Source organism: Merops nubicus, unplaced genomic scaffold, assembly GCF_000691845.1.
Source record: "Merops nubicus isolate BGI_N331 unplaced genomic scaffold, ASM69184v1 scaffold47701, whole genome shotgun sequence".
Classification (NCBI taxonomy): domain Eukaryota; kingdom Metazoa; phylum Chordata; class Aves; order Coraciiformes; family Meropidae; genus Merops; species Merops nubicus.
The window spans coordinates 106-19904 of NW_008587352.1; the positions used below are offsets into that span (position 1 = coordinate 106).

General features: G+C 41.6%; 1 protein-coding gene and 1 non-coding gene across 2 annotated transcripts in view; both read left to right on the forward strand.

Annotated features, from left to right (window-relative positions):
• Nucleotides 1-391: 391 nt before the first annotated feature.
• The window catches only part of ANKDD1B (ankyrin repeat and death domain containing 1B), a gene marked incomplete at its 5' end in the record, with an annotated part of 24501 nt that continues 5093 nt past the window's right edge, over nucleotides 392-19799 (forward strand). Inside the window, 11 exons of the mRNA XM_008948869.1 lie at nucleotides 392-495; nucleotides 2545-2643; nucleotides 6677-6775; nucleotides 6868-6972; nucleotides 7826-7924; nucleotides 9379-9477; nucleotides 10608-10706; nucleotides 11608-11706; nucleotides 13226-13324; nucleotides 16548-16646; nucleotides 19312-19407. Of these exons, the coding sequence (XP_008947117.1) occupies nucleotides 392-495; nucleotides 2545-2643; nucleotides 6677-6775; nucleotides 6868-6972; nucleotides 7826-7924; nucleotides 9379-9477; nucleotides 10608-10706; nucleotides 11608-11706; nucleotides 13226-13324; nucleotides 16548-16646; nucleotides 19312-19407 (1097 nt within the window). The remainder of the gene's footprint in view (nucleotides 496-2544; nucleotides 2644-6676; nucleotides 6776-6867; nucleotides 6973-7825; nucleotides 7925-9378; nucleotides 9478-10607; nucleotides 10707-11607; nucleotides 11707-13225; nucleotides 13325-16547; nucleotides 16647-19311; nucleotides 19408-19799) is intronic.
• Nucleotides 13937-14010, forward strand: TRNAN-GUU. The gene has a single exon. It is a non-coding gene; the product is annotated as a tRNA-Asn (tRNA).

A 19799-nucleotide genomic window follows, 5' to 3' on the forward strand; every position in this document is an offset into this window, starting at 1 on the left:
TTTAAAACAGAACCACTTTTCCAAGAACTGGTTGTAAATGCTGCAGTTTGAAGTACTCACTGCTATGCCTATAAAATACTTTGGGACCCATTTGGATGGCTAGAGCTTTGTAAATGAACTCCTGTTCCTGTGGGCAGTGCAAATAATGGTAATCTATGCTGTGAAAAGACTACCCCTATTTGCACTTAAAAGTTGAAATTAGAAATATCAGCCAGATGTCTCTAGAAAAAAAAAATGTAATTCTGAAACAGTTCTATGATAAGAAGCAAACAATTCTCATAACATAAGAGATCAGGACAAATAACTGAAAGGAAGTATAATGTCATTATCCCTTAAGTTGGTTTTGGCTGGTTTTTTAGTAATACAACTCTTCCGTCTTGTGTTTCTGCAGTGTTGCCAGATGAGAGAGAATTTCAATATGCTGCTAAAATGAACAATTTGGAAACCATGGAGAAACTATATAAAAAGAATGTTAACATAAATGCTGTAGATTCTGTGAGTATGAAGCGTCTCAGCCATCTGAAACATGACTCCTTGGGGTTGCATGGTAGGATGCCAGCATGCTAGCCCCAAGAGCTGCAAGGTGGTGGGCTTGCCAGAATCCCTTCAAGGACCCAATTAAGGAATGTTTCACATGTCCAGTATGGACCATAGGATTTGTGCATCATAACTCACAAGTTTTTGCATTTAGCCACTAGTCTGTGCATCCCAGTGAGAACTAAGGACTTTTGAACAGTGACCTCTGCTCTAATATTTACTCGGTGTTCTTGAGTGACTAATTTCTCAAGTGACTAATTTCTTCCCCACCTTTCAGAGCAGGAGGACTTAAACTCACAGTCACTTTGAGAATGAGTTTATGCTGCTAGAGCTACAAATTTCAAGTGTGAAGTGTTACCATTCAGTTTGTATGGAGCCGTGGGAGCATTTTACCATGTCTCCTAGCTCCAGGCTGGAATCAGATTTCAGATTTGCCCTAGACGCATGAAAATGTTTTTCTTATGCTGACATCAACTCTAGGCCTAAAATCTAGAGGATGTGTACTTCACAGTAGCAAAATGTGTTCCACATGGGAGGTAATTCAACAGCAATGGAGCAGTCAAGATATTAATCTGGGAGTTACAGAGAACAGTTTGCCCTCAGTGGCTGTGTATAAATCATCTACCCATGAGCATCTAACGTTTTAATCATGAGTTTCGAAAAAACTTGCTTCCCCCGTCTATATGCATTATACAACACTGATGAACTGAGGAGATAGTACAGGTGCATTCCTTGGTTTCTTTGTAAAAAGCAAAGGCAGATGAAGATTTCTTTTGAGTAAACTTCTCTTGAACAATGGCATTGTTCCCATCAATTACTCCAAAAGGTCACTTACACAGTCCTTGCTTCCTTATTGCTTTTCAGAATTCAGGAATTCAACTAAATACTTTTCCAGTCCTGTAGTTTGGATCATTACTCAGTCATCTTTAAACTGGACATATAGTGCCTGAAGAGGAGTTTTGCTGATAGAACTAATTTGTTGCAAGAGGCTTTTCCTGGCATAAATGCATGTCATAAATCTTGCCTTTTTATGCTTTTAACATGTGGTAGTTTAAAACTTCTACGTGGATAAGTCAGCTGGTCAGCATAGGAGCTTAAAGAGAACAAATCTAAGCTGACTACTAGTGTCAACTAGCTGAATCGCTTGTATATCCTTACATAGAAACTCTCTGAATTAACTGGAAGCGAAGCTCCCAGAATCACAACGGTTGGAAAGGACCTTTAGGGTCCAACCATTATCTAAGTCTAACAGGCCTCCTCTACATCATACCCCTGAGCACCCTGTCTAGATGGGTCTTAAATACATCCACGGATGGTGATCCAATCACTCTCTCCACTGAAATTTTATTCAATTTAACCAAACCTTTTGGTCTGTTTTTGTGAGTTTTAAATTCCCAGCATTAATTATTTTAATAAAAAATCAAATGTTCCTAGTAAGTGTTGAGCCTATTCACCTGTGTAAAATTACTCACTGTTTGCAAGGTGGAGACTTTCATTTACATAGATAATGACTCAGTCTGGGAAGGTGACTAGTACTGAGTGAGGGAGGAATCTCATCATGCATCACAGGAATATAATCAAAGCAAGGAGGGTACCAAAAGCAAATCTAATGGCATAAATCTAGTCCTTAGGTTTTCACATCAAACCATATAATGAAATAGTAAACATGGATGCCTCTTATACTGCATATGTCTCCTTTAGGCACTATTTGATTGCTTAATCCCACTTTGACATTTCAGAGAATTACAGTGAAGGGCTAATGCTGCATAGAATAACTAAATCATTTGGTCCTACAAGAAGTATTTAAGATTAGTACCTAAATTCTAGCAACGAGAAAAAAAGATGCAGATAGAGACCGAGTGTGGCTGTTGAAGGAGAAATATGCAAACATACACATATATGTTAACAAAGACATTGGTTAATAACCAGAGAATTCAGAAATCCTGATCACCTGCACAAGGAAAAGGACTGTATTAGGGATCTGACAGCCCACTTTGTTTATTTCAGCTGAAGCGCACTGCGTTGCATTTTGCCGTTGCAAGAAGTCATATCTCAGCAGTGGATTTTCTTCTTCATCACAAAGCCAGACTTGATATAGCAGATCAGGTAAGCTGGTTTACACGTTCTGATTCACACAGTGTAGGGGAAAAATAGAAGTACATATTTGCCTTACGCTCTCCTTTTTGCAAAGTTAAGTTCTTGCTGTAAATGCTTCAGTTTGTCTTAAGACTGCAAACATTTGTATGAAAAAAAACTTTGTTAGAGGAAAAACACACGGCCTAGAGCTTTGGCTGTGTTGAATACATGGGTGAGCACAATGGTGGTTGAAGCCCCTTGTGCAAAAACACTGTATATGATAGTTGGGTATCAATCATTGCCCACTGTATATGTAAGTAATCACTGAAAGTAAAAATTAGCTCTGGGGATTGCTAGGAGATCAGAAAGTAACTGCTTGTGTTCCTTCCCTCCATTTTCATGTGAGTAGCTTAATACAAAACTGTCAGCTACTCTGCAGCTTCTGAAACATTAAAAACCCAGCAGTGGGTGGCTGATTTGGTTGGGGCAGATGGTGATCTACAGTGCAAGATTTCAGATATTAAAACTAAATGTATGGTATGTTTATAATAATCAGGTAATTCAAACTAGGAGTTTTCCAGTGAACTGAGCAATGACAATAGATGTATCGTTTACCCTTCCTCCCCTTGTTGGCTTCTTTCTCCTTATCTACCATATGCGACAGTGTTTAAGTTGTAGGACAGACAAATTCCATATTGTGGAGGGTGGAGGGAGAAAGCTGCCTTGTTTTCAGGTTGTGTTGGAATGAAAATAAGATGAGAGACACCTGTCAGTTCCAGTGTTGGAATGAAAATAAGATGAGAGACACCTGTCAGTTCCAGTTACCAGTGGCTCCTGGCTTGGGCATGTTCTCGCAGTGTAGATAACCATTCCCTTGTTCGTGGTGGTTGAGTTTCTCTGCGATCGTCTCCCAAGATGCCCTGTCAGTGAATACCTCATGTGCAGCTTTGAAGAAATATGGCAGTCTATCCACACACTATGTGCCCCTAAGAAAATCCTGCACTCTTATAAGCAACATTTCCCTTTTTTCTGGAAGGCTGAAAGACGTTGCTTGAATTAAGTACTCTAAAATTAATAGTCTATGGTATAAATGCTAAGAGGGTAGTTCTGCAATAAGAGGACAGTTTTATTTAAGTAGTAGTGCTTTCTGTAGCAATAGCTCGGAAGTGGATCCCTGGATCTTTCACAGACTACCAGTAGGTACAGTGTTAACCTAATCCTGTTCTTTATTATAAATTGTTCTTTATGGCAAATTATTTTTCAGTGGTTATCTCCCAGGTTTGTTGAGGTAATAAAGTGACTCTAAACATTTTATCACTCCTTTAATTACCCTGACAGGATGCATTGAGGGGATATATAGACCCTCCCCCCATTTCTGGGTTCTACGAAACACTCAGAATCTCATTCCAGTTAAGGATGACCTTTTAATTATTAGCTGTCTTTAATTCTCGGATGTTGTTAATTTTTGAAAGGCTATTGGAAACACTCCATCATAATTACATGTTGTATTTGACTGATTCACACACTGTCTGGCAATCTGGTTGATCTTGCAATTGCTAAGACATAGGAAAAAGATACTATGACTTTATTTTTTACTCTATTTCAGTTTTGGACATACATACTTTTTCTATTAAAAAGCATGAGATCTTAAGCATTCTTAACGTTTCTCAGTACAAAAAGTAAGCTGGTTAAAAACACACAATAGTGCTCTTATCGAGTGGTGCTTGGGTCTGCAGGCCACCTTCACTGCTGTCAGCAGGAGTCCACAATCACAAGACTGTGGTCATCATAACAGCCTTTTTAAAATTTTTATTATTTTTATTTATTCCTGAATGTACATTTTTCTACCCTTGTGCCTCTTTTTCTCATCCCAGACTCCTCCGTATCAAACAGCCTAGATTCATACAGAGTGGCAGAGGTGGGAAACTCTGCAGATGACCTTGTCCAGCCTTGTGCTCAGAGCACAGACCAAAAAAAAGAAAAATCAAAATCAAGTCTCTCAGACCTCCTTAACTTCTCTGGGCAATTGATTCCAGTGTTTAATCATCTTTAGAGTAAATTTTTTTCCCCTATGTTTAAATGTATCTTACTGTGCTTCAGTTTGTCTCCATTGCCTCTTACCCTGTCACTGGACACCACTTAGCAGAGTTTGGCTGCATCTTTTTTACTCCCTTCCAACAAGTATTTATACACATTGGTAAGACACACATCAGCCTTCTTTGGCTAAACAGTCCTAGGTCTCTCAAACTCTTCTCATATATCAGATGTCCCTTAATCATATTTGTGTCCTTTTGCTGGACTCTGTGTGGTATGTTCATGTTACTTCTATACTCTGGGAAGCCCAGAACATGTGTCTCACCAGTGAGTGGGGAAGGATCACCTCCCTTGACCACATGGCAGTGCCTTTCCTAACAGAGCCCAGGATACTGTTTGCCATGTGTACTGCAAGAGTACATTGCTGGTTCATGTTCACCTTAGTGTCCACCAGGAGCTCTTCTCTGTCAAGCTGCTTTCTAGGCAGTTGGCCCCAGTCACGATGGGTGCCTGTGGTTGCTCCTCCCCAGGTACAGGACATCGCCTTTTCTATTGTTGAGTTTCATGAGGTTTGTGCCAGCTCATTTCTCCACCCTATCAAGGTCCCTCTGGAGGGTAGGCAGCACACCAATCTGGTTCATCCAGCCACTCCTACCAGTTTTATATCTTCTATGAATTTGCTGGAGGTGCATTCTGCCTCATCACTCACATCATTAATGGAGATGTTGAACAGCACTGGATGCAGGATCTGTGGCTAGTGTACATTTCAAGTGACTGGTCTCCAGCTGGACTTCATGCTGCTGACCAGAACACTTTGGGCCCGGCAGTTCAGCTGGCTCACTTTGGTATATCCATTTGTCTACATCTGAACTTTGTTAGTTTGTCTACAAGAATATCATGGGGGGCAGTGTCATAACTTATGAAGGCTGAGGTAAATATCCACTCTATCCCCTTGCCAGCCAAGGTAGTCTTCTCATTGTATGAGGCTATCAGGTCTGCTTACTTCTTCTCCTTGGTCATAGTTGAGAATGTTTTTCAAGGCAGATTTCTGGTCCACAGTCCCAGATTTTGCCCAAGCTCAATTTTACTCTTGTAGCCTGCTCACCAGATGAATGTTCAGTATTGTCCTCCACTGTTTTCCACTGCAATTTCTGCTTGCGGTACCATGTTTGGGTCTCCCCCGGACCACAAAGTAACTGATAGGCTGGAGTAAGTCCAACACAGAACCCCTAGGATGATTAGGACAGCACACATGTCCTAGCACATATGTCCTCATACACCTGGTGTATGAGGAGGCGCTGATAGAGCTGGGTCTGCTCAGCCTTGGGAGGAGAATGCTAAGGGAGAGACCTTATCACTCTCTGTAGCTACCTAAGGGGAGGATTTAGAGAGGACAGAGACAAGAGTTTTCTTCAAGGTGAACAGTGGTCGGACAAGAGGAAACGCACACAAATTTCAACCCACAAAGTCCCAATTAATTACAAGGAGGAAAAAAAATCACTGTCAGAGTGGTCACACACTGGAACAGATTTTCCAGAGAGTTTGTGGAGTCTCAATCTTCAGGGTATTCAAAACTTGACAGGAGAAGGTCCTGAGCAACCTCATTCAGAGGGACAGGCTTGAAGCAGGAGGCTGTAGAACTGTTACCTCCAGAGGCTTTTCACAGCCTGAACTGTTCTGTTATTCAGTGAACAGTTTGTGAGTCCTGAAGTCTGTGTCACAGAAAGCATCCTGCTATCCCAAGTGTCATACCAACAGCACAAAAGCTGTTCCTGTTCTCCATTCTCATCTTCTCTGAAGATGCTAAAATCGTCTGTCAAGAAGGCAGCAGCCTGAACATTTAGCTAGGTCTTCATGTGTGATATTTAGCCTAATTTAAGCGAGAAGAATCCCACTGACACTACCAGATTATTTTCTAAAAGCCTGCAGAGCAGATCCCACTCATACACTGAATTAATAAAAACTATTTAAAGAAGTTTGGCACAAAGTATTTTTTTGCTAATTTCTGCCTTTATCATTTTATTTGAAGCATGGCCTGACAGTGATTCATCTTGCAGCTTGGACTGGAAATCTGGATATAATGCGAAAATTAGTTAAAGCAGGTGCTGATCAAAGGGCTAAGAATGAGGTTTGTTGATGACAAATTTTTACCAACTCTAAACATGTTTATGTTGGAAAAAAATCAGACTTGCTCTTACAGAGTTGCTCGTGGTTTTGCAGGAAGGAATGAATGCACTGCACTTTGCAGCTCAGAACAACAGTGTTAAAATAGTTGATTATTTTCTCCAAGATCTTCATCTGAGTGACTTGAACAAGCCTGATGGGGTACAGTATGTTTCTTTCTGTTTATTTCTTTGGTGTCACAAGGCGTCTGTTGGGGCAAAACAATCTTGATTTGGAGAATTTCAATGACATTTAATTTAGTGCCAGCTATATAAACTTCATATTCCCAGTTTGTGTATTGAGAAACAAGAAAAACAGCCAGACTCAGGGAAAATACTTTTCCTCCTTCTTTGCTTGTGCCAGCTAAACTCCAGGCATTTCTCTCCTCACCTTATTTTTGTTGCACATGATGCTCAGTCCCACCAGTGAGGCAATGGGAGTCAGGGGAAATTGAGGGTAGGTTTGTTTATTTTTTTTCCTGCTCTTTGTTTCAAAGAAATTGCAACTTCTTTACTGCCTGTTTCTGAGCATCCTCAGACTTTTAACAACACAATTCTTTTGAGAAATATTTTCATGTTGAGTAGAGTTAACTCTATACTCATATTGAGTAGAGTTATTTTGAGCATATTTTCTACCTTGTACCATACCAGAACAACCGTCAACAATGTGGCCATGTTTGCCATTTCTTTCTTGCTTCTTTCTTCTTTGTTTCAAGAAATGCTACCATTTCTGAACAGTTTTCCAGTATTTTATTCAGGATATACAAAATGTATAGTATGTTGGGGTTTTTTGTTTTGTTTTGTTTTGTTTTTCACTAATTAAATATTGCTTTTTAAAAAAATTCATCCTTTTCTTGTGTATTATCTAATTTTTTGTTAATCAGCTTAGTTGTACAATATATAGATTTTTATGCAGAATAGACATACACATATGCATGCCATATAGCTAGTAAATGGGCATCCAGAGCATCTTTACTTTTAATAAAATGGTATTTCTTTCCATAATTGCATTCTAGAAAGGTAAGAAACCATTTCTTCTGGCATCTGAAAAAGGCCATGTTGACATGATAAACAATTTGATTACTCTGAAGCTGTTTACATCTGAAAAAGATCAGGTAAAGGCTCTTTTTTTTTTCCCCAGAGGACTTCAACTAAAACTGTGCTTATGAAAGATTGCTTCATTTCAGTGTAGTTACTACACAACCAAGTAATGTGAATAAGCTGTACAGATGTCACAGTGCTAGTATTGATACACATTGGACCAAAAAATACACAAGGATGGTGTTTTTCAGTAATTAAGGGAAGACAGTGGGACTTCTGGTCTTGTTGCCAGCAGAATTATCCATGTACATTAATAATTCATGTAAAGCAAGACTAGCATATGCTGTCTGTTGGGAGAATTGTGAAAGTCTGGTGATTAAGGTGTCAGCCTCTGTACAGGGAGATTGAATTTCCCACTTGTTCATCTGCTCAGCTGTACCTGTGTGTCACTGCCAAGTCCTGCATGACTCATTTTTCAAAGGTGTTTAAACAGTTCAGAATGCAAATAAACACCTCTGGGGATTTTTCAGAAGTGTCTTAACACTTCTATCTGACTGAGTTTTCTTGTGACGCTTTGTTTTAAGGTATCTAAATAACTTTCAAAATCTACCTTTATTTCCTAATTCCTTTCTTTGTGGAATGATTGGGTTGGTATTTCTCTGCATCTGAGGCACTGCAAGGATAAATACATTAAAAACTGTGCAATGGTCAGACACTGTATTTACAGAACGACATAAGTAACCAACCAGGAAATGATGTTAGTTTTTTTATATTCTGGTAATAGTCTAAAAACTGCAGTGCAATCCGGAGCTTTTCTGTGCTAAAGAATTTACCATCAGAGTTTAAAGGACAGTGTTTTCCCAGACTTTTGTCAGGCTAAAGGTGTAAACAGCAGTGACAGGAGGCAAATGCCATGATCCTGCAAATTAAGTAAGAAAGAAGCCAGAACAGAAACTCATCTTCTGGGTCACTAAAAGCAATCACACTGTATCCATAATTTCTAAAAAGGATTTGAATTCTGCTCTCTTGAACCCAGTGCTGTGAGTGAAAAGTTGTTCTGGACTTTGCTTTGTCTGAGAGTTAAGGTTCTTCTCCTAATTTCCAGATGCAGTTTGGCTTTAGCCAGTTTGATACTTTTTCTTGTGCCAGGATTGTCATTTAGCTCAAAACCTGCTGCTCTTCCTGAACTTGGTCTGTGTTTTTATTTGCTTTCTGGTGTTAAAATAAACGTTAAATGGTGTTGATTATTTTCTACAAGATCTCCAAGGGTTGTGTTTGGGTTTTTGTGTTTGTGTTTTTGTTTGTTTGTTTGTTTTTGTTTGTTTGTTTGTTTGTGTTTTGGTTGTTTTTTTTCATTTTTTTTTAGATTGTTTGTTTGTTCATTTTTGTTTTTCTTAATTAGCTATTAAGAAATTGTTCTGATGATGGAGGAGATTGAAAGGAAGCTGAAGGCTTTCTGTTGGTATTACTTGATGTTTTGACTTTATTCTGAGTTTTAAAATATCTTATTTGACATTTTAATTTCAAGGATGGAAACACAGCATTACATCTTGCAGCCAAAAATGGTCACAACAAAGTTGTAGAAATTCTTCTTGAACAGTGGGAGGAAATAAATGATCTCAATCAGGTAAGGACACAGAAGTCACTGAAAAAGATTTGAAAAATGAACTCAAAAATAACATTTTGAAGGAATAAATGTTGCACTGAGGAGATCTCATCCGTTCTACTGCTTTTCTAGTACCTTTGCATCCTGTTTCATTGTTCCTTCTCCAATAAATTTTGTTCCATTAACTCCTTCAGTGTCCCTTCCTCTGTCCTCCATTCATCACACAGTGCACACGCCCCCCCCCCCTTCTGTCTCATATGCTCTTGTGTAACTGCTGGCAGGAGGAAAGAGAGGAGGACCTCGTGTCCTGCCCTGCAACACTTCTGGCCACATGATCCTGTTCCTTTTACCATCTGTGGAGCATTTCAGGCTGTTCACTGGGCCAGTTCAACATGAATACCCAGCACACACCATCACAAGCACCTCAGCAAAGAGGCGTCAGATTTGTACCTTGTTCCTCTGATCTCATTTGACTGCACAGCACTGGTTGCAGACCAGTTTTCATTCCCACTTTTTATTCCTAGGCTACTGTTGGTGAGCTCAGTCAACACGTTCATAAATTGCTTATTAGCTGTGAAGGTTGTATCCTTGAGCTAATTCACATTTCAAGGCTTAATGTAGGGGTGGAGAAGGGAAATACACACTAATGACTCAGCTCAGCATTCCTGAAACTTGCTGTGGAGACGTGGAGAGTTCTTCAGGATCAGATTAATTCTGCTAAAAGTGCTTCTAGTTATACTAGCACAGGAGTTAGGAATTCATCAGAAATCCATGGCATTGAACTGACAAGAATAGCTAGTTATGGTATGTGTTAGCATGGTAACAGTGTTGCCTGGTGTTGAATGGCAGCAATTGCTACTCACTGTCTTTGTTTCTGTGCCTGTTGCTAGCAATCTTCTTTGAAGAGAGTGCAATTAATACTTACAAAGTAGTATCATAAACCTTACTGTACACCTGTCCACACAAATGTCATCTGTTACTTGTGTTGGTGAATTGCCATTTCATTTAAGTGTTAATTTAGGAGCATTCAGGTTGTGTTCTTTTGTGACCATCTCCCCTTTTCTATTGAGATGGATGAGTCTGATCAAGCTAACCTGTTTTGTGTTAAGTGGCTTAAATTGGAACACATATTTTTCTCTCTCTTGCTCTAGAATGGAGAAACTCCATTTTACCTGTCTGTTGAAGGGGGTCATGAAAAATGTGCTGAGCTCTTACTGGAAGCAGGCAGTGACATCAATGTTTTAACTCAAGTATGTACATAGTACCCTTGTAGCACCCAGGTATTGGGACATTCTGGGCTGTGGGAAGGAGCCTACCTTCTCTTTTCTGCGTGTACTAATGGTATATTTGCTCTGCTTATTTTTATGAAATAGTATAACAACACATTAATAAAATAGAATGGGAACGTAGAGAGTTCTAGCAGAAAAAAACTGATGCATAAGAAATATGCCATCGATTTATTTGATGGAGTACTGTGCTGGAGGTTTTCTGTTTACTGCATGTCCAATATTAAAACATATGACTAGGAAATGTAACCAGCTAGGGTAACTGAAAATCCTCCTTTTTGGCAGCGTGTGTGGCTGAACTGATGACAAACCTGTTTTCCACATCTGGTTCCTGGACTCCAGTCCAGCTCACATCTGTTGAACGGCCTTGGCTTGCCTGCTGCAAGAAGTTATGATTCTAGCAAGCTGAGATCTTGTTTGTTTTATAGAATTATTAAGTGAAAATTTTCTATTGATTTATTTTTAGAAGTTTGTTAATGTGGCTGTATTTGCTTGTTAAATGTCAGACTGAACTAACAGACTAAGGGAGGTGTTGGTGTTGTTGTTCTGCATGGCACAGGATAGCTGGCAATGCTGATTTATCTTAAGAGAGCTTGTAAAGGACTGTGGAATACTGTTTGGTTTAGCGTGTTTGTTGTAATATAGTAAAAATGGAAAGCTCCTTCAGTATTTACAAAACCATATCATGCTGACTGCTGATCCACTTCATTTTATATCATTTTATCAAAAGGAAGTTGGTTTTTTTTTGTGGGCAGGGGATAATACAAAAGTGAATGAAAGAACATCCTATATTGGTAGCTATCTGTAGTACTGTTTTTCCAGCAACAGGATTGTAACGTTTTGCCATCTATACCATTTGTTTCAGAACAATAGCAGTGCTTTGCAGATTGCAGTCCAGAATGGACACCTATCCTTGGTTACTTTTCTTATTGGTAGGAATATTGACCTGGTTCCTAAACCTGAGGTGAGCATACATCAGAGTAACCATTCTGCCTGTTTTGTCTTTTGTGGCCTTCCTTGGGAATTTGGACACCTGAATGAGACTGACTAGTTCCTTGGGTTTTTTTAACTATCCACTTTATTACGTGGTTTATGGATGTTGGTTAGCAGCATATATGGACCAACAGAGGCAAGGTCCTGTTGCACAAACCCAGTGAGTGTGTGGGCTGGCTGGTGCAGTATAGTGTAGAGGTGGCCAGGGTAAGGCAACGACCAGGCCTTAGGAGAAGATGAGCAAAGTACCTTGCCTGAGCTAAGCGGCAGTAACACAGGCCTCCCTATCCACCACGGGCAAAGAGTTAACACTTGTAACTGATTTTTTTTCACCTTCTGCACTCCAAGCATATGCCTTCAAAATCTGTATGCTACCATTCTTTGGGGTTTAGAAAGAAAGAGGTATTCCTGGTGTTCAAATCTTGTCTGGATTCAGATTACAGTTTTTGTTACAGCTGAGATTTTTTGTGAATACAAACAAGAATATGGGCTATGTGGCTTAGCTGCCATGATCACTGGCCTGTTGTGTAGTGTTATCTGGAAAGAACAATTTATGATTTGCTCAAAATGATTTATTTAAAGATCAGGCAGTTGTTGTGCTGCTTGTTCTCGTTGGCTTTCTGTAGTGGAAGCAACTCTTGAAATTTTAACTTACATTTGGGAACATTTCACAACATTTCCAGTGCAGTATTGCATAAATTCTTGCTCTGTTTCCCTGTAGCCCTGAAGAAATTGCAGATGTTTGTAAAGACACTAATGAACCGGTGCCTGTCACACGTGAATGGCACTGATACGGAATTATTTGTTAGCTGTATTCAAGGAGAAACTGATGAGTCACATATTCAACATACAAACTGATCTTGCCAATCTAATTGTTAGATTGTGACTCGTGTGAGATCTGTGCCCCAGTTATTTTAATAAATAATCACTTGAATAAAGGCCCTTAATTGCTTTCTAACTGCAATTTGCTTTCTATAAATACGACAGCAAGTCAGTTTAGTATGAAGAGTATTTTCCAGCAGCAATAAATGACAAGAGTTTAGTCTTGGAAAGTAGATTTTGACATCTGTTTACCCAATACAGAATTAATCTGTCTCCAGCCTATTCAACTAAGGGCAAACCCAATTTACTGAGGGAACAGAAACATTATCCTAAGCTCTCTATTGTAGGCCAAGGGTAGCAGCACGCTCCAGGTGTGAACAAGTAAGAGGAGTGCCTTGACACATTCCTAAGTGGTGACACATTGATAGCACCCTGTGCATGCAGCATTTCCAGGTTTCTCAGCTATGCTTTTTAACCTGCTGCTGTAGGTGTTGCAGGAGCAGGCCACTATCTCTGGCATAACTCAAGGTGTGTTTTCTTCAGTCTTGAACCTCTGCTAGAGCATTTTGCTTTTCCAAGTGGTGTTTTTTAACAAGAACACCTTTCTCGCTTGAATGAACTTTTCATAATGTACCCAGGTGTAATAGTTTATTGTTTTCCTTCTACAGCAGAGGAATTCCCCTCTCCATTTAGCAGTCATCAATAATCACCTACCAGTAGTAAAAAGCCTCTTGGATGCCGATCATGATATCAACTCCTTAAATCAGGTAAGAAAAACTGGGAATTAATGTAACTTCACTGGTAAAGAGGAGATTACGTGGATTTTGTCTGATTTTTTTTTTCCTTATGAGCTCAGGGTACAAAAAAGTAGGAAGGAAGAGGCAGTTTCTTCCTTATCTTTTTGCATGTATGCATATGTACTAGTCCCTGGTACATGCTGTGCTAGCATTGTGCAATATGCGGATAGCAAAATGCTATATCCCCAGAAAAAAATGTGGATTCATTTAGTGTTCAAGTGTTACAATTCATATGCAGTAATTCAAACATAATAAATGGCAGAAATGCCTCAATGGTATTGACCTCAAAGGGGAACACTGCAGCATTTCCTTTGGCTGGGATGGACTTAACTCCTTTCATACCAACCCACAGGGTGCTGTGTTTTAGACCGGTGATCAAAGCAGTGCTGGCAAGGCACCTGTGTTTTAGCTGCTGCTGAACATGGCACAGCATGGAGGCCTCCTCTGTTTCACATCTGCCCCCCCAGTGAATGGAGTAAGGTTGTGCAGGGAGCTGCAAGGGGACACAACCAAGCAGATGACCAGAGCTGACCAAAGTGAAGCTCCACATCACACAGTATCCCACCAAAACACAGCTCACAGGTCTCTGTGGTGCAACCGGTTAGCGCATTCAGCTGTTAACTGAAAGGCTGGTGGTTCGAGCCCACCCAGGGATGCTGGCACCTGTTTTCCATCACCTTTACCGGGACTCGTTGGCCTATGGTTAGTGTTTCTGGCCCTTGGAAGCCTAGTTGGCTGTTGGTCAGTTCATTGTAGCCCACCTCCACCACCACATCAGACACTGGATACCGACACCTCTGGTGCTTTCTTGCTGTACAAAACCCCCTATAATTGTTAATGACTATTTTCAGCTTTTGTTGTGCTATGTATCACTTTTTTTTTGCTTTGCCTGAGAAAGGCACGATAAAAGCGCTGGCCTTGAGCCTGATATTTTTGGGCCCTGTGCCTCTCCTGTGCATGTGCTCAGACAATTGTCTCATGGAGAAAATCAACAATTACACCTTCCCACTTTTCGCCTTGGAGAGACGCTTTGTGGACCAAGGAACAAATGGCACCTACCCATTCTTGTCCTCCAGGACATAGATCCCTCCCAACCTTCTTTTAATGGGTACTCAGTTCTTTGAACAGCTTTGTGTAATCAAGCTGTTCTGATTACTCCTGTTCACACTGTAGTGTGTGTTGTGAGCCTTATTTTGAGCATTGTTCATAAGGTTAGAGAAATAAAGGAGAATGCCACACAAGCACATGCCTGTAGGTAGTCTATGCTTGGGTGGCAGCATGTGTGGGAGAAGCTGGGCAGGTGCCTGGGGCTGTTATTGTCTCCAATAGCTTGGGACTTCACACCCAAACAGGCATGTAGTCCCAGATAACTGGCACACCATTTGAAGGAGGGTAGCCTTGCCTGCCCTGGTGAAGCACAGCAACATCTGATTCTGTCTTGGGCCTGGCTCATGCCTACTGAGCTGCCATCCAGTACCACAGAAGAAGGTATCCAGTATCTGAGGGAGTTAATAGTGGTCAAGGTGGTCTACAGTGACCTGGACAACATCCAGGTCTCCACAGATCCGGATTGCATCCGGTGCTCATGGTCCCTGTGGCCGAAGTTTGTTCAGAGCTCATGGAAGTTGTACCCTGGCACCTTGTCCGTAATGGACTGGGCAGATGTTGAGGCGCCAGCTGTGTACAGACTGACATGCCAGCTGCAGTGCTTCAGAGAGAATCTCTCTTCCCTGTCCTCATCAACCCTACATCTCAGCTGTGGAAAGACTGTCCCATCAGGTCTGTTGAGTCCCACACTGGGCATTGCGGCTCCCTGTTGGGGAAACACACCCTGGTCCCCCAGCTGACAGGTGGGGATGCTCCCCGTGATAGCAACGAGGACTAGACTTTGAGAAATCTGTGGCTGGCCCATTCCCATCAATCGTTTTATTGCCAAAAATTAATTCATACACATTTTTGTGAGACTGAGGCTATCTTTGGCAGCTGGAGTCAAGTATGATGATAAGCTCCACTGCCACACAAAGAATTTTTTAAACTCCTTAAAACCAACTTTTAGAAATGTTTTGTGCTTTGTCTCTAGCATGTCTGAAGTGACATACAATGGGTACATACATATTTCTAAATTACTGCAGAAAATAAAACGGGATGCATTGTTAGGGAAAATTTATGAGGCTGCATGATCATAGTGTGAATTCCCAAAAGAGCTGGTGAGAGACTCTGATGTGGAGCCCCGAGGCTGCTGTTTCTTGGTGTGTAAGGTCTTGGTGTTTGACTCTGCAACCTTTAAGTTGAGGTCTAAAAGCCAAAAAAGTTACCTCCAATCAGACCTAGAGAATGTAGAATTGCAACATCAGAGAAGTACAGGCACAAAACCTTCATCTTAAAAGGATGCTGTGTCACATGAAACATGCTAAGGGACATGTCTAGATATGCAGGGCTTCCACCAATGCCAACAGAACTTATTTGCCTCCGCATTACACTCGTGTCTAGATTTTCTTGTTCTAATATTCTGCAAAAGGATAAATAAATAGGTTTTATTTGGGTACATGCAGCTGTGTAGAGAGTACACAACTGTCATTTCAGATCCAAAGCTGAATGCCCCTTTAGCTGTGCTTCTTGTTAGTGGTTTGGTTTAATGCTTTTTGGTTTTCCTCCTTTTTGTGTGTGTGTGTGTTTGTGGTTCAAGTTTCACTGAACCCATTATGGAGCAGTTCTGCTACGTATCATTGTTTTGTGGCAGGGCTGGCTAACAAACCCTGCTGTGGACGTGGCATAATGTACTGTTGAAACTTATGGTTGCCTTTGCATTAGTCAGCAGGGAAAAAGTTACTTGAGAGGATAGTATGGGTGGGAGTTGGCAGTAGCGTGAAGCACTCTGTCCAAAACACCTTATTTATGAGAGTGAAGAGAGAGAGCTCATTAGGTTACAGTACATTAGAGGGGCATGACAGCAACTTTTTCCTGAGCCAGCTGGAACTCCTGCCTGGTTTTCCTGTGGAGATCTCAGATGCTCTCTGGTTTGCCTGAAACAAAACTGGCAGGTAGATCACTCAGAAGTTAAATGATTTCACTCTGTTCAGTGTTTTCTTGCCAAGGCCCTCTCTTGTGAATCTTATTTAGATTCTGATTGTGAGCACTCTGCTTCTGAGGGGGAGTCTGGCTTATTGTAGTGATTTGGTGTCATTAATTCCAGAGACAGGAAACTCCTCTACATCTGGCAGCTGATCTTGGCAATGTGGAGCTCGTGGAAGTGCTGCTGAAGGCAGGCTGTGATCTCAAGACTGTTGACAAGGTAGATGGCATTCCTCACATGAGCACGGGTTATGTGATTTTATTTTTGGTTTTATAACTTTCTTCTCACAGGTGCAGGAAGCCCTTGTTACCAGTTGTCTTTCCTGGGTAAAGCTGTCAGTTACAGGGGAAGTCACCTGTTGATATGGCTGTGCTTGCAGAGATCTGAAATGGTTTTAGTGAAGAGCTGTAAAACTTCCAAGCTCCATAGTTTAAAGGATGAATCCTGCTGCTGGACACCCCTGTTGGAAGAAGAGGCCAGGCTTATGGAGTGGAGAAAGTCCTGTGGTGGGTGTAACTGTGCACTCACAGCCAGCCTCCTGGCTAGGAGAAGCTAGGAGAGGCTACTGTCCTCCTCTCTGCCTGCAGCCATGCTGTGCTTGCCCTGCAGCACTCTGGGACGTCGGGAAAGGATGGTGCCATGTCCCTGAGAAGCTGTCCCAGATCTGTTTGGGTGGGTGCTTAAGCCCCGTTGCTGATGTTCAGCCTGGAAAGACTAAGGCAAGGATGGCAACAGCTGGAAGAAGCACAAAGGCAAAAGCCTCTTGGCAAGTGCCTCTGAAAGGACAGAATACCCAATCCAGTTTTTACAAATATTGCTGAACTACTGCCAAATTGAGCTTCCCCTTTTTACTATGTTACCACTATATTGATTTTCTGTATCACTGAGTTAACAGATTTTATGTTTACCATGGGCAAAATCTAGCCCTTTAGTAATTTAAAAAAGTAATTTTCATGCACAAAACTGTCCTAATGAGGAGTGATGATTTATGGACTAGGATCACCTCTTTTTCCCATGGCCTGACATGAGGCTTGAGGCTCTGAGTGCAGGTGGTATGGCTGATGGTTTGGGAGGCTGAAGTAAGAACCTGCATTGCAGTTAAGCCTTTCCATTTGGAGTCATGCCTACAGTAGCCAGAGCTGCAGTTCTCATACAGCCTAGCCCAGAATGAAATCTTGTCTGCTTTGCCTTCACCATTGGAAAATTGTCTCTACGTATCTGTATTTGGAGGGCAGACACAGACAATTACTTCTTACAGCTTGATTTGACTGTAGGCACCTGCAAGCCTTTGGGCTGGATAGTGCCCTGGTATTGCAGCAGTGTTGATGAAGTTCAGTTCCCATGTTATGAGAATATGGCTCTGAGCCAGCTCAGGTTCTGTCACATTTCTGTGTTGGTTTTATTTCTTGGAGTAGCTTTTCCCTTCCCTGTTTGCTGGATGACCCCTGAGGCCACGCCACTGAACTGAATTGGTGCCAAGATGCCAAAAATGTTCCTGCCCTTACTGTACAGTGAGTGGGCAGGAAAAAGGGGAACCTGCTTTGATTGTGCAGTGTTTTCCTGGCCTCCGTGGCCTGGCAGCAAGAGTCCTCAGTCTCCAGGGCATGTCATGCATCTGCACGAGTTGTGAGCTATTACAGTTCAGGAAATGCTCTCTTGAGAGCAATTCCTTCCTCCCATCTGCAGGTGTGGTTGTCATGGGTTGTGACTGATAGTGCAGAGCACTCCCTGTGTGCACGGCTGCCGTGCTACATGTGCATGGAAGATGCCAGGGCACACACCTACCTCCCTGTGAGATGCAGAGCACCTTCCCAGGGGTGGGACCCCAGGAGCTCTTTTGGTCTCTGGGATCTTCGTGTACAAAGTATGTCTATGCTGTAAAGATTTAATGAAATAGAAATTCCTTGGCTTATGGTGTGACACTTTCCTAAAAACAGAGTAGTTAGAATGATCTTGAACAGCTAGGAGCTAGAAGTCAAAAAGTATATATTAGGGAACTTTATAGTAGCTGGAGAGTTGAAATGCCTTATAATTTAATTACTGAACCTTCTAATTAAGGGTTTGGCTTCTTTTAGGTCTAATTTTCTGGAATGCCTAGCATTTGGTATGTGGAGAATACCCTGAATATTTAAATGTGAGGCCGTTCCACACAGTGCAGACCTGCTGAAAATAGACAATTGCAGAGAGAATGCTGTGGAAAGAACCACTGAGATGCCTCTGCATCAAAGTGCTGATTGATAGCAGAGATGGGTTCAGACAGACTGAGCAGTCCTCTGCAGCTGGAATTAAAGCAATGGCTTTTAATTCCTTTGACAGCCGGTACTAGCCATGAAACATCACCCTCAGCTGTGCTCATTTCAGTTGTCATGAGGAAATGATTCCCACACTCTTCACTCTGTCAGCCAGCTTCTCTTACCATCCAAAACAAGACACAGTTTTGCCCTTAAAGTGGATGTGTCCAGCTTTGCCAGCCTATCTGTCAGAAATGCCAGTTTAACCGTCATGTGGGACGGGACTATCAGTGGTAGTCTTCAGCCTGTGGATGCCTGGGCTTGCACAGCCTTGGAAGCGGTGCCTGGAAAGCACAAGCAGCTATGAAGTAGACAGTAGTCCAAGGGCAGTTTGAAAGCAGTTGTGCCTTGCCAGAAATTCTTCAGGGGAATTCAGTGCAGCAAAAAATTGACACCTCTGGGCTGAGAGGGCAGACCTCATGCAAAGCCTAGAACTTTGATTGTAGCTACCCCGAAGTCAAAAAACTGTAGTTACATATATCCTTGGAAAAAAAAGGGATGGGGTTCTGTAAATGAAGCTTCTGTGTTTCTTCTGGGTATACTTAACCTCATACGTACGAGATAATGTTCTGATCCACTACCTTTGCTTTCAGCATGGAAAAACTGCGCTAGCTGTGGCATCAAGGAGCGGTCACGCCCTCATTGTAGACATGATCATTAAAGCAGAAAGGTATTATGCCACGAAACAGGTAAGAGGCATGTTTAATTACACTTTTAATAGGAGAACTATAAGGGAAAAGCCGATTCTGGTCGTGAAGCACCTTCTGCATGAGATGGTTCCTTTTGACAGTTTGCAAGGCTGACCTTAACAAATTGAGGTTAGGATTGAGAACAGGAAGGTCTCTACTCCACCTAGGTTTTACTCCTGACTAGCTGTAAATTCTAAGCAGGTGTTATCATTTTCCTGCATCATGCTCTACACAGAGAGGCAAAGGAGTGAACAGAGATTCTGACCCAAATTCAAACTGTGCCATCAGCATTAGGGCTGGGATGACCTGAATCTTTGTTGATCCCTGTGTTCTTTGCTACAGCAGAATCCGTGGCTGAAAAATGGAGTGCAGGTGTCTATGGCTCCCTTTCT